Source organism: Sebastes umbrosus, chromosome 20 (assembly GCF_015220745.1).
Source record: "Sebastes umbrosus isolate fSebUmb1 chromosome 20, fSebUmb1.pri, whole genome shotgun sequence".
NCBI lineage: Eukaryota > Metazoa > Chordata > Actinopteri > Perciformes > Sebastidae > Sebastes > Sebastes umbrosus.
The window spans coordinates 19,031,693-19,045,518 of NC_051288.1; the positions used below are offsets into that span (position 1 = coordinate 19,031,693).

At 40.3% G+C, this 13,826-nt stretch overlaps 1 protein-coding gene across 4 annotated transcripts in view; it reads left to right on the top strand.

The window, feature by feature from the left end:
* The window catches only part of dock1 (dedicator of cytokinesis 1), a 213,360-nt gene that overhangs the window by 177,329 nt on the left and 22,205 nt on the right, over positions 1 to 13,826 (top strand). For all 4 annotated transcript variants that reach the window (XM_037753937.1, XM_037753939.1, XM_037753938.1 and 1 more), the window contains 5 exons: positions 1,191 to 1,280; positions 2,116 to 2,220; positions 8,379 to 8,520; positions 9,387 to 9,468; positions 11,365 to 11,449. In XM_037753937.1, coding sequence (XP_037609865.1) covers positions 1,191 to 1,280; positions 2,116 to 2,220; positions 8,379 to 8,520; positions 9,387 to 9,468; positions 11,365 to 11,449 — 504 coding nt within the window. The remainder of the gene's footprint in view (positions 1 to 1,190; positions 1,281 to 2,115; positions 2,221 to 8,378; positions 8,521 to 9,386; positions 9,469 to 11,364; positions 11,450 to 13,826) is intronic.

Consider the following 13,826-nt stretch of genomic DNA (forward strand, 5'->3'; position numbering starts at 1 on the left):
AGGCAGGTTTTGAAGAAGAGCCGCTGAATGGAAGTTTCATCTTCCTTTTTCTACAGAACGGGGATTGTAAATAATCCTCTTCTTTTAGCTGATGCTCTTATGGACGAAGGCGCATATGAGACCACACAAGCATTAATGTGGCTCTTTTGTGTTTGTCCGCTACCTTTCATAAAACCCTTTTTTTCCGGCTCTTCTCGCCAGCTTTCTCTTTTTCCTTCACACCACTTCAGCGAGGTACTTGAATACCATCTCTGCATGAAAACACCCAGTTGTGACGCGAAGAGCATGCCGTTCATATGTACCTCATATTGAGAAAATGTGCTACTTAAGTAGGACCAGCTTACTGTGCTATTCTTCTACACTTCTCATATTTTGTTCCAGAGGAGAAACATGTTTTTTTTCAGCCTGTAAGCTAAGCCTGGAACGGGTCTGCAGGACTGCAGCCAGAGCTTCTCAGAGACAGTGTCCCCGAGGCTGTGCATGTGTCATCAGTGTTGGGGTGCAGCCGCCACTCTTGGTTCTCTAGCCAACCGTCACTCAGCAGGATATTGCCAGGAAGGCAAGAAATTGAAAAAGCGTTGGCTAAACATGCGCACACAAAACACAGCAGAGTGATCAGGAAGTGTTACAGTGGCTGTCAGAATACATCAACACTCCAGAGAGAGAGGGAGGGAGGAATCAACTGAGGACAGTTTCTAAGAGTGTCATCGGAGTCATCCAGGAAACAGTCCCAGATGGTGTTGCCACCACCACTCTCACTGATGGCAGGCTGATCTGAGCAGCAGTCTGGACTCGGTCCACCTCCAGCCTGGCCCAGATCGGTTCAGTCCAATCGAGTCTGTCAGGAAGCCACTTAGAAGCCTTTCAACATGTTCGAGTGGCTCCCGTCTATCTGTGACACCACTCCACTGCATTGGATGACCCTCGAGGGGAAATGCATCGCTATGAGAAATTTGCTTCCCACAAAGAGGATGACTGTTTTAGTGTTTTAGATCAAAAAGTAAAGAATACTAATACGATACAAATAATTCACATTTATTCATTTTCAAACAGGCGTATAATGAAAATGATTGCCTGGGAGACATAATTAGTTTTATTCAGCTGGCTGAATAAGGAATACTTTATCTCAGCGTGAATCTTGATAATTAATTCATTTACTAACTGTCTCTGTTTGTGTGTGTGTCCAATAGATGTGGGAGGAGGCAATCATTTTGGGAAAGGAACTGGCGGAACAGTACGAGAATGAAATGTTTGACTTTGAGCAGCTCAGCGCATCCTTGGTAAGTAATATTTAAAAAATTAACTTTAAAGTTACTATGAGGAACTTTTTAACTGGTTAGGAAACAGTCTTAATTTAATACCGATGCCTCTATGTGACCTACATAAGTGAACGACACCATCAGCGAGAAGATTGGCTATTTCTATATGGTTATTCTTAATGCTCGTCATCGGTGCCACCGGGTCGGATTTAGCGTGAAATAAGGCAAAATCATGCAGGTTCTCCGGAAACTCCTTCAGCTCAGACTCTAGCCCAGAGCTTCGCCTGGCTGCTCCGCCGGTCCCCGCTGGGAGCCAACACTGACACCACGCTGCTGGAGACCCAGGCCGTATTGTTGGGCGGGAGAACCAGGACTGTACGGGGCAGACTGTCAGACCCTGCTGCAGGAAAATGAGAGGTTTTTTAAAGGCACTCTGGTGTTCGGAAACACTACCGCTTTTATCAACAGGGACTGTCAAAATCAACACAAAACTTAAGTTCCTCGTAGTAACGTTAACGTCATTTGTCACATTTCAGTATATGGACTTTTACTGCTCTAAAATGCTACATTTAGAGCACATTGACGTGAGTTTTTAAGAGGGACAAAGAAGACTATAATGTGTTTATTTTTTATTTTCTTAACCATGAAAGCCTCATTGTGATTAAAATCACTTTTTCAAGAGTGTTCTGGTCTAGATTGGCAGCAACAGTATAAAAGAGATGACAAAAACATGTCACAAGATAAGAATGAAACAAAAGTTAATTTGTATAATTTGTAAATAAAATGAGGATCATACAAAAGAAATGCATCAATGTTTTCAATGACACTGAAGCTTTCCATTGTATCTCCCAAACAGCGGAAGCAAGCCCAGTTCTACGAGAACATCGTGAAGGTCATCCGGCCCAAACATGACTACTTTGCCGTCGGCTACTACGGCATGGGCTTCCCCTCCTTCCTACGCGTGAGTACTCACATCAACATACATCCCCCACAACTCTCAGCTCCCCGCACATGGCTGATAGCGCGGCTGTGGGTGAGCCACTTGTCAAAACAGACGATCAGTAGGTTTACCAGTGCTTGCTTTTAGTTCTCGGCCTCAGCCGTCAATGTGTTTCACGCGTCTCGCTCCCACGGGTTTAGGTTGTTGTGGCGGGACTTCAACTTGAGAAACATCCCACCTAGTCTGGTTTTCACTTACGGTTCACTTACTCACTCACAGAACACAAAACTGTGAATCATAAGCAGCTGTTATAGCATGTGTGGGCTATAGAGAAGATCCAGAGTAATGTGCTGGACGGATGCCCTACAGAGAGGGAAAAGTGGGTCTGTTGGAAAAAGAAAGAGAGCTGTGAATTCAAAACAATCTCTTTCTCTCCCTGCCAGCCTCGTCCTCTCTCATTCATAGTCTCCCACCTCTTTAAGCCTTCCTGTGCATCTAATATCTACCTGTTTATAGCATGTACTATATCAGTTACTCCTAAAAATCCCGCAAAATCCACCACTGTTTAGGCCAGAAAACCCCCCATCTCTGTTTTGTACGATCAAAAGGCTGCTCACGCTGCAAACACTGCCTTTAATTCCATCACCTGAACTTCAGCCGAACACCCTTTTCTCCACGCCGTGCGCGTGGCCTGCATCGCAAGGCGTCCTGTCACCGCCTGCACAACAAAAGCATGCACCCAATACAAAGTGAAAGGAAGTGAAATGGTCACATTGTAAATTGCTTTTGGTGGCTGCTTCTGAATCGTGGGTTATAATCCCAAAACATTCAGCTTGTTTAGATAGCCGGAGCTTTACTTTACCGTACAGTGGAAGCTGATCTTTACAATGACCACCATTAGTTGGCCATTAATCATTATGAATATGAACACTGAATAATCACCCCTCAAGTCTATTTAGAACCCTACCCAAGTATACTTGGCCCGCTACACCTGAACCGATGTGTATTTCCCCTCTAAATGTCCTGGCTGGCGTCGTGCCAATCTGATCACAGCTTATCACAAATTTAGTATGCGTTTAACAGCTTATTCAGTGTGTGTGAGGTGCCACTGTGTGCATATCTCTGCTCTCCGTCTGTGAAGGGTGTCCTGCTCTGTCCACATATCAGTTTTTATTTAAACAGAGAATTAAATTGATGTAGGGATTTCTCTTTGTCGCAGTGGGTTTAACGTTAGGTCAGAGTTGCTCCTCCACATCTTGTTTAGAAGAAGAAACAAACGGCAGCGCTGAGGATTTGTTTGCTGTTAATATATTCCCCGTTGCAGCTGTTTTTAGGCTGTCATCTGGCATGCTGCTGGAGGTGTTGTTTTTAAGCCATTTTAACACACAAGCAACACACTGAAAGTCCTCACAGAATAAGATTTTGTTAAAGTCAAGTTTCTCGAACAACCCCCGATCATATACCTCTTTCATTCTATTATGAACGACAGTCATTTCACAAGGGTCCTGTCGCTGCTCTCAGATCTCCATGTGCCTCTCCTAACCCCTTTCATCTGGCAGGGCAGTAACTCCATTACAGACAGGGCAAGCTGCTCTGGTCTAATCTAACTGGCTGTTTAGACAGCCTTTAAAGGACACCTCTTTTCTCTCTCCTTTTTATTTATTTTGGAGGCAGGTTGACCTTACCTGAAATAACCCAGGTGTATGCCAGGTTGTCTTTGCCTCTAGGAATCTGCAATTAATTTGCCCATTTATTGTTTTATTGTCTTTTAAAATCATGGCGTTCCTTGTGCTACAGTACATACAAGGTAGGGCCGGGCAATTGATTTTATTTTGTTTTAAAATATGATTTTGGCTTTTAACGATTTTGAAAACAAGATAATTGATATATAAACGATTATTGTGCCGCATTCTGTTTTGTAATGATACTCTCATTTTGTCTCGTGTTATTAATCCACAGACCCCGCCTTACCTTTACAGCGGTGCGCTTTCGCCCACTTTTGTTGAGTTACTGACTGAGTATGTTGAATATAGTTAACCAAAATGTTGAATATATGTTTAGGAGTTTTCAGTAGGTTGTGGCAGTACACTATGACATATTTGATCTAATTAATTTAGGTCTAATTAATTTTTATAAATTGAATATTTATGTTTAGTAGTTTTTAAGTAGGCTGTGAACATAGTTGATCTTATTTATTTTTATCTATTTTATTTTTATTTATTATTTATATTATTTATTTAAATGTATTATATTATGTATTTTATTTATCAAATCTTTTATATTTATTTTTTTTATTTATTTCACAGTTGAAAGTTCAAGAAAAGCCATTATAAGTGAGACTTTTTTTTAAAGTGTAATCAATGAAGAAGAAGCTTTATTTGTCAATCAACACAACGCAAATTCCCATAAGGCACTCTTCGCATATCCCTCAGAGATACCATACCACACACATGCGTTTTCGGAGGGGTCACAGCACAGGGTCTGCCATTGTATGGCGCACAAGGAGCAGTTTTTTTGGATGTTTGGTGCCTTGCTCAAGGTGCTCTTGAGGCAAACTGGCACCTCTCCAGCTACCAGTCCGCAATCCATACTTGCTCCGTACGAGGACTTGATCCGCCAACCCTTCAGTTCCCAAGCCAGCTCCCCACAGACTGAGCTACTGCCGCCGCATATGCATGATGTGTCCAAAACCAATGAGTAAACGTTTTAAATAATCATGATCTCAATATTGAGTAAATAATCATGATCATGATTTTTACCATAATCCAGCATCACTAATACAAGGTAGTGTACAAGCTGGTCTTGAATACTCAGTGCAGTATATATTCACACATAACATTTTATCCAGATAGAGAGCGAGTCAGTGCTCTTGCCTTATGGCTCTTTCATTGTCCTGCTATAAGGGCTCTGAGTGTGCTTGCCCCTCTTGATATATTTCATAATCATGTTGAAAGATTTCTGTGTGAGTACATCAGGAAGTGTTCAAGTGTGGGTTACTTATCAAGATAAATATATTTCGGAGGGTTTTTGTTTCACGCCCCGTGTCGCTGTTTGTGTTGCAGCATCGCAGTGTGTCCTCAGGGAAAAGTCAATTACGTGAGAAAATCAATACTCTGATAAAGGCATTTTGTATCCACCGCCCTTAAGAATTGATTTAATGCAAGAGTGCTTGATTCACTCGCTTATGATTTATTAGTCGTTAATGTGGTTCGACACTGGGGTACTTGCTAATTATAAAGTGCTCTAGAATAGATCATGTCATTTGTTTGGATCTGCGGACGCAACTAAACCATTGGTCCCCTTTTTTTATGTAGTTCTGTGTTCTTTTGTTACTTACAGTACAAAACAAACATTGTAAAGACATGCACAGAATATTTATCTCAACCATTGAAAGTCACAACCCCTTGTGCATAAAGCTTTGAAGCCCGATTGAAAGCTTTTGAAATTTCGTTTGCCATGTGAAGAATCCTGAGTTGCTTTCGGCTTCTTAGACACATTAAAGGTGTTCTCAGTATTTCAAAGACTCCACAATTGTTTCTCTCACTTTACATCCAGTCTGCGTATTCCTCCACCTCTCCCTTCTCTTCCTATCAATCCTAAACTTTACTTAATCCCCGCATTGAGCTTCCTGTGAGCGCTCCGCTTAAAGAGCAGTTGAGGGTGTGTGAAAGTTGGTTTGAAATATGTATCCTAACGCACCACATTCAGAGACACTCGGATATGAGCTGTCATGTTCTATCATTCAGTATGTTCCTCAGACAGACCCCTGAGCACACTCAGGGAGATGAAGGAACGTTCCTGGCTCATGCATTTTCAGGAGTGCTCTGTGCACTCTTCACGTATAACTTATTTTTGTTTTCGGAATAAAAAACAAGATGACCTTTTTTTTATCATTCTCTGTGTCTGTTAAACATTATATGATTCTGCAGTGGATCAAAAGGAAGTATAAAACTATCACTGCCAAGAGGGTCATTGATATCTCATTGGTTTCCCCCGTTCTCATTCTCCGCGTATGTTACAAATCTTCCTGTCTTGCCACAAGTGTATTCAAGGAGCTTAAATCCTGAGCGTATGCGTTTCATTTGAACTTGCAGCTATATGAACTGGTGCTGCTTTGTCACTCGACTGTATGAAATTGCCTTTCTACCCACCAGCCAAGAACGAAGAGACCATTTGAGCATGAATTATTCTCTCAATGACAGTGATTTTCTCTGCCAGAACTAGCCAGTGTAGGTTTGAGGGTAATGAAAATGAAAATCGTGACATTGAGATTACTGTACGCACGACCAGAATGCTCAACAACACAATGCAAATCCCGCCGTCCTCTTATGAAAAAGCACACAACATACAGTGATGAAAAAAGACTAGATGTCCTCGACCAGATTTGAATGATTAAGAGAGAATATTGAAAGCAAATCTCACAGTTTGTTCTCCATCTGAGAATTGCAGCAGTGTATTGTCACAGGCAGATTTAGCAGTTTCTCCTGCGGCTACAAGGAATGACTCTGGAAATCAAGGTGCTTTTCTCAACTTATCTGTCAAAGCAAATTTGAGAAGTGCCCCGGGCATATTTCATGCCTGCGATTCCTTTAATTAATTTGGGAATTGAGATGTGTGCTGTGCATGAGCATAGGGCTTGCTGTGTGTGTGTGTGTGTGTGTGTGTGTGTGTGTGTGTGAGCTATAGAGTGCTGCAGGGATGACGTATTTTTGAAGGCCAACCAGGAAGTTAGTATCGCCCTGGTTCCCTTGACAAAAAGCCAATGGGATTTTTCTATTGGATTTTGGATTATTGCAGAAAATATGCTGCAAGTTTATGATACTTACACGTTTTGTTCAGCAAGATGATCTCCGTAAAATGCACATCACTATTATAATTTTTTAAGTTTTAATGCAATCGGCAGAAGTAAAAAGCTAACGTTAGGGTACAAACAAACTACACCACGGTCGCATGAGCGTGAGTATAAACACGAGGCTGTAAAGGCGAACGAAACGGCGTGATGACGTTCGAAGTCCCCGACAACCTCTGTAGTCTCATTTAGCCACTTGTTAGCAACCGATAGCATACCCTGCTTTATGGTCTATTTGACTCTAAATGGGACCATAATTTACTAAATGAACATCATGCTGTATTGAAGAAGACTTGAAACTAGCGATTGGGACCATAAACTCATGTTTACAAAGTTTACTGAGGTAATAAATCAAGTGAGAAGTAGGCTCATTTTCTCATAGACTTCTATACAATCAGACTTCTTTTTGCAACCAGAGTCGTCGCCCCCTGCTGGCTGTTAGAAAGAATGCAAGTTTAAGGCACATCAGCTTTGGCTTCACTTTTCAGACCCGGAGGTTGCCGCCTGAACAAAACGTGAACATTTCTTAAGCTTGTGTTAACCACAGACCTTATTTCAGGCATCTAACCAAAACCCATTCAAAAAGCCCATTGACTTCAAGAAGAAGGAACTAGAAGTGCTAACTCCTTTCCGGGTTTTAGGACTCATTTTTCCAGCACTCTATTGTGCAGTGATGGTTCATGAAAGAACCATCACTGCCATAAGAGATCAAGCAGCTAAGATGTGAGGAGGGCCCTTCTCCGGTGCCAAGATCTTACCACACTGATTGGAAGTTGAACCATCACAGTGGTCTGAAGGCAACTTCATCAGTAGCTGCAGTTAGCAGCAGCCGTTAGTGAAAGAGCCACCAGCTAAATGGTAGTAGCTATTTGCAGTCTGTCAGTATGCTCAAACTGAAGTCCTCCCCGAGCAAGCCCACTCTGAACTCAGCTGGGACTGACTAATCACTGAATCAGTGCCAAGAACTTTCCGTCACCCTCATTTCCAAGTATTTAATATGGAGATTATGATAATGTATTTTAACCCAGCCACAGTACCGGGCCAAGTAGATTTACAAATCAAAGCAGCTCTCATCCATGTAACTTTCTTTTAATATTACAATTTTCTCATTGTCCCGTGTCTGTCCCGACTGCCATCATTGAATGAATGTTGGCTCTAATCTTCCGTGAAATGGTGAACGAAATGACCCTGTGTGCTGTTAATACTGCCACATTCATAGAACATGTACCTTACGGCCGCATAATGTGTGAAAAGTATCACCTGCTTCCATGATTGGGTATTTGTCTCCCTTCATGTCCGAGGTCTCACACTTCTTTTTATTGTCCCTCAGCACAAAATGTTCATCTACCGAGGGAAGGAGTACGAACGCAGAGAGGATTTCGAAGCACGTCTTCTCACTCAGTTTCCCAACGCAGAGAAGATGAAGACGACCACGCCGCCCAGCGAGGACACAAAGTGTTCTTCTGGACAATGTATCCTCAGCACAAGTCACTGATTCATTTCTATTTCATTTTTTTTTTTATTTCTTTTGGTGCAGCCGCTGTGTTAAATACTGCCAGTACACAAAATGAAAGGAACTGGGTTTTTTATTATATGCCACAAATTGACTATGACGCATACTTCTGGAGTGATTATCGGGCTGGGAGACATGGTTTCAATTTAATATTAATATAATTAATAATACATATTATTACACAGCTTTGTTGAATACTCAATTCTGATTAGTCAATCACGCCATTCTACGGTCTGTTATATTTGTTTATAGCAGACCGTTGCTATGTATAACAGACCGTTGCTATGGGCGCAGTTCTGATGTCGGACTCTGGCGGACCGTTTTTGTGTCAAATTATTGATTTCTTAAGTAAGTAGCCATGTAATAAGCAGGATAATGAACAGCTAGCGGGTCATTGTTGTGAAATAAACCCTTTCAGGGCGATGCTTCACATCGGGGTGCCACATCGCCATGTCAGGGTTTATTTCAGAATAATGACCGGCTCGCTGTACATTATCCAGACATTATGTACATTATGTCAGACCCTGCTGTAGTAAAGTGAGAGGTCTTTTAAAGGGACTCTGGTGCTCGGAAACACTACCGCTTTTGTCCGCAGGGACCGCCAAAATCAACACAAAATGAAGTTCCTCGTAGTAGCTTTAATTTTTTTAATTACAATTTGCTAAAAATCTTCTTTTTTCTTCATCAATTTTGTGAAATTTTACAATTTGATTTTATTCAATGTCGATTAACAGTAATAGTGAGTTATCAACAGGTCCTAATTAATTGTATTTCATTCATCAGAGTTCAAAAGTTTTGTTTATTTCCTTGATGTTTCTGCTGAAGACATCCAGTGTTTCACCGTTAAGCCCATCCTCGACCTGCCTGCCAAGTTCCAAAACAAGCCCGTCTCTGAACAAATAGTGAGGTAAGCAGGATATCCCCTTCTTTACAATTACAGAGTGAGTTACTCAAAGTCACACTGCATGCATTTCAATTACAGCAAGCCCAATTTACTTTCCCCAGTCCCTCAAAAACAATTTAAAGAGCTTGTGATGACATGCAAAAGTGCATTAGCATTTTCTTTTTTTTTTTAGTGTGGTGAGTCGAGGGCCGCTGTGGTGAAAGCGATTAAATCTTTGATGTAAATGTTTGTCTGAGTGGAACAAACAGCGGTTGACCTTCGTGTCGTTCTCGCGGTTATTAACTTGCGCCGGCCATCTGCTAATAGTCGCTGTGCCAAGTACAACATTGTTTCTCCGACATCATTAATACCTTTGTGTCGCAGCATCGGGGCCACAGCAAACAGTGGGCCCCTCCACTCCCACTTGTTTGCCCAAATCTGTACGCCAGCCATGCGCCGCATCAGTCGGCTGTGCAAATTCACTTTGGTGTGCCACCCAACGCATCAATGGGCATAATTAAAAGGAGAAACCATCTAGGCAAATATACCTGCGCACTGATCTTATCACACGCCTGCACCGTTGGTCACATCCCCCCCCCCTGCAGCCGCCGCAGCCTGTTGGCTTGTTTGCGAGCTGTGTCTGATTGGAATATGTATCTCTGTTGATAGCATAGATTAGACAACTGTGTTTAGAGAGCGATAGAAAAAATGTTCCACACCAACTGTCTGTCCCTCTCTCTTTCTCTGCCAACTCTTTCTTTCTCCAGCTCTCACCGTGCTTTCCCCGGTTTGTCCCCATCTCGCTCTGTATTCTCCCATTTATTCTCCCATTCAGTGCAAAAGACCAACGGTGCATAGCAATGAGACTGAGCTGTTTGAGCCAAAGGGTCACAGCAGCAGGCAGAGCACACACCCCCTTCTGACCTTGCTTTGTCCAGACCGTGCTGCTGCATCATCTCTAGCCCGCCAGCTAATGACATGTAAAAAAGGCTTAATTGGGATGGCGCAGCTGATTTAAAGCTGCTTTATTAATCTGTTTATTAGATCAGAAGCTCAGCGGCTCCTTTTTTCTTTTTTTTTGCGGTTAATGCCATGCTTTCTCAGCTAATTTGAGAATGCCTCTCATCATTAAATAGTGTGTTGCCCTTTGTGACCAAGCATAAGTACCTCAAGTACCAGCAAGACCTGAGCCACATTTCTCGGTGGAGTTTGAATGTCCCAAAAAGCTTTGTGTGGTCTGTTCATTAGCAGTACGTAAACAGTCCTTAGTAGAAAAAGTACAAATAAATTGTAGCATCCCATCTGGACACACTTATTGCTGCTACTACAAACATGAAAGGGCAGCGGTTTTGAAACGGCACTGATTCATTTCATATTTTATTCATAATTGTGTGCTAATAAACATATGGCATTGTTTTAGGAATGCAATATGCTTAATGAGGATAATATAGCTGTACTCATTTCCACAGAAGAAGTGTGAAAGTGGATTTCTGTAGGCGAGATGGGGAAAGAAGCGTCTATGTGCCCAGACAGCTGCTCCTTCAGCCACTACGCAACACCATCATTTTCCTTGTGTGAAAAGTCTATTAACCTGATTTAGCAAAGTTCATCCCCACTAGTCATGTGCCGCTGTCACGTTGTGCTGCAGCTTCTCTACGTGTCTGACATGTCGGACTAACCTCGGGTGCCGCCAGTGACGCGTGTGACCCACAAATGAGTTTATTTACCATGCGGACGAGGCCGCGCCGCAGACAGCTAGTCCAAACCAACGTGCTAAATGCCACAGTTTCCTGGCAGAGCTACCCCATAGTGGGCCTGTCCTGTGGTTGACCTGAAGCAAAGCAATCAACCTTTGAATCAAGCCGTAGATTGCCCATAACAGTTTTAATTTACTCAGGCGCTGATTTTCTCTCTCCCCAGCTTCTACACAGTAAATGAAGTCCATAAATTCCAGTATTCCAGGCCAGTGAGGAAGGGGGAGAAGGACCCCGACAACGAGTTTGCGGTAATTGTTTTTCCACTATGACTTGGCTTGTCCATTTAAGTTTTTATAAAGGGTTTTACAAATTATTTGATAACATTAGAATCATTGTGAGCATAATTTTCATGCTCTTTTAAATGAAAAAAAAAACTATTAAGCCAGTTTGAATTTCTAAAAGTAACATGAAGGCTACTCTTTTTATTGAACTATAATATAGAATATTTTAGCTACGTTTGTTTGCCAAAGTTGATAAAACAGTTGCTGCATTTTCATCATTTATGGTTGGAGTGATAATGGGCCTATGTATTTATATCCAGTAACACTTTATAATAACCATCATTTATAAATGGTAAATTAATAGTTAATCAAACTTAGTTATTTTACTATTATACAACAAAATGATAATTAATAATGTTTACTAATTATTAGTAATGCTATAATTTATGTTATTTTAACAGTTTATTGTTGCACACATTATATTATATTTGATATACTATATGTATATTTGTTAATGATTATGAAATGATTTGTAAACATTAAAGAAATCATTTGTAAAACATCTGTAAACATTACAAAGATAGATGGACCATATATTTGTAATACTTTGTTAATGCTTAACAGATTGATTTGTAAACCATCTATGAACTTAATTTGGATGCTATCATAAAGTTGCAACTGCTAATTATAACAAATACTTTAATAAATAAATACTTTGTAAAGCGTCTATAAACGTTATTTAGATAGATAGTTAAAACTTTTTCAATGGTTAATAATTGGTTTCTGGTCCATCTATCTATGTTAATGTTTTACAAACAATTTCTTAAATGTTTACAAATCATTTGGTAATCACTAACAAATACTTAATTAGTATATAAAATGTTATAATAGGTACAACAATAAACTGTTAATAAATAGTTTACTAATATAATCAGAATATAATTTGTATTGTCTCTTATCAGCTATGATACAATATATAAGTTATAAATGTAACTATTTCATATTATACAAACTAATGATAAAATAATAGATATTACAGCATTGCTAACTAAGTTTTAGTTTTGACAAATGATACCTAGAATAGGAAAACATGTATTACATAACATGGATTTCCTTTTTGCTCCCTCAAATATTTCTTTTTGATCTCTCACTCACACACACACATGCACAGTTATATATAAAACATATCTCGCTAGGAGCAAGTGACTCAGCTCCACTAGCAGGACAAATTGCACATCTACAGGATAATGTACTCAGTAGGGTATGGTACAATAGGCAAAATAATGATCTCCAGTTTGTCTGTTTGTCTAAAGCTGATAAGGGCTTTTCAGTTTTGAGTCTTTTGATCAGCTTTTCTTTGTCTATTTATCGCTCCTGCTGTTTTATAATTTATTATAGGATGCTGCTGGATTATTGTTTGAGATTTATGTTTGAGGCTTAAACACGTATTTTCCATCGTTTCCAGCAGAGTAAATCAATAGAAAGGCAGAAGTCTCATTAAACACAGGAAAACTGGCTGCCAACGAGAAACATCGAGCCCAAATAGAAGTGTTGACAGTGATCAAAATCTGGATGCCTAATGCAACTATTACTGTCGAATCCTGATTTTTAGTGCATCTTGTGAATTATGTTTTGTGCACACTGAATATCCAGGTTGCGAATGACAAGAACGACAAATTAAACCCACTCTCACTTTCCTCTGTCTGCGTGTTTACTGTGGCATCACTTCAGCTGAGCAGGATGATGTATTTAACTCATCTCAGACTCACTCTGACTGATAGGACTCTCTCCGTCCTGACAGTGAGGTGATGGATACATATTGCATCTGTCAGACCTATTAAACACGTCAATGTACACACAATTCACCAAGTATGCTCTGAAGCGAGCTCTCTTTTCTTCCAACACATAAGGGAAATCATCACCTCCGGTAGTGTGTTTTTCTTCTTGAGATTTAGGGTTGATATATTAGATAGGGATACACCGATCCCACTTTTTAAGTCCCGATCTCGATACAGATACCTGGGCTTTGGGTATCGGCCGATACGTAGTACTGATCCGATACCAGTGTTTAATTAATAGGCTGTATGCCTCACTGTGTGGAAGTCAGTGTTCTTTTATGTGTAAGGCAACATCAGGCTTGACTGAATTAGTATTTTATTTATATAAATTGAATTTTTATTTATTATTAAAATAATAAATCGTACACCAGCAACTTGGTGAAAAATCTTCAAATGTAATAGACTTTTTAATTATTATTAAAATAATAAATTGTACACCAACAACTTGGTAAAAAATCTTCAAAATTAGCTGAATTTTTATTTATTATTATAATAATAAATCATGCACCAGCAACTTGGTAAAAAATCTTCAAAAATAACAGACATCTTATTTATTATTAAAATAA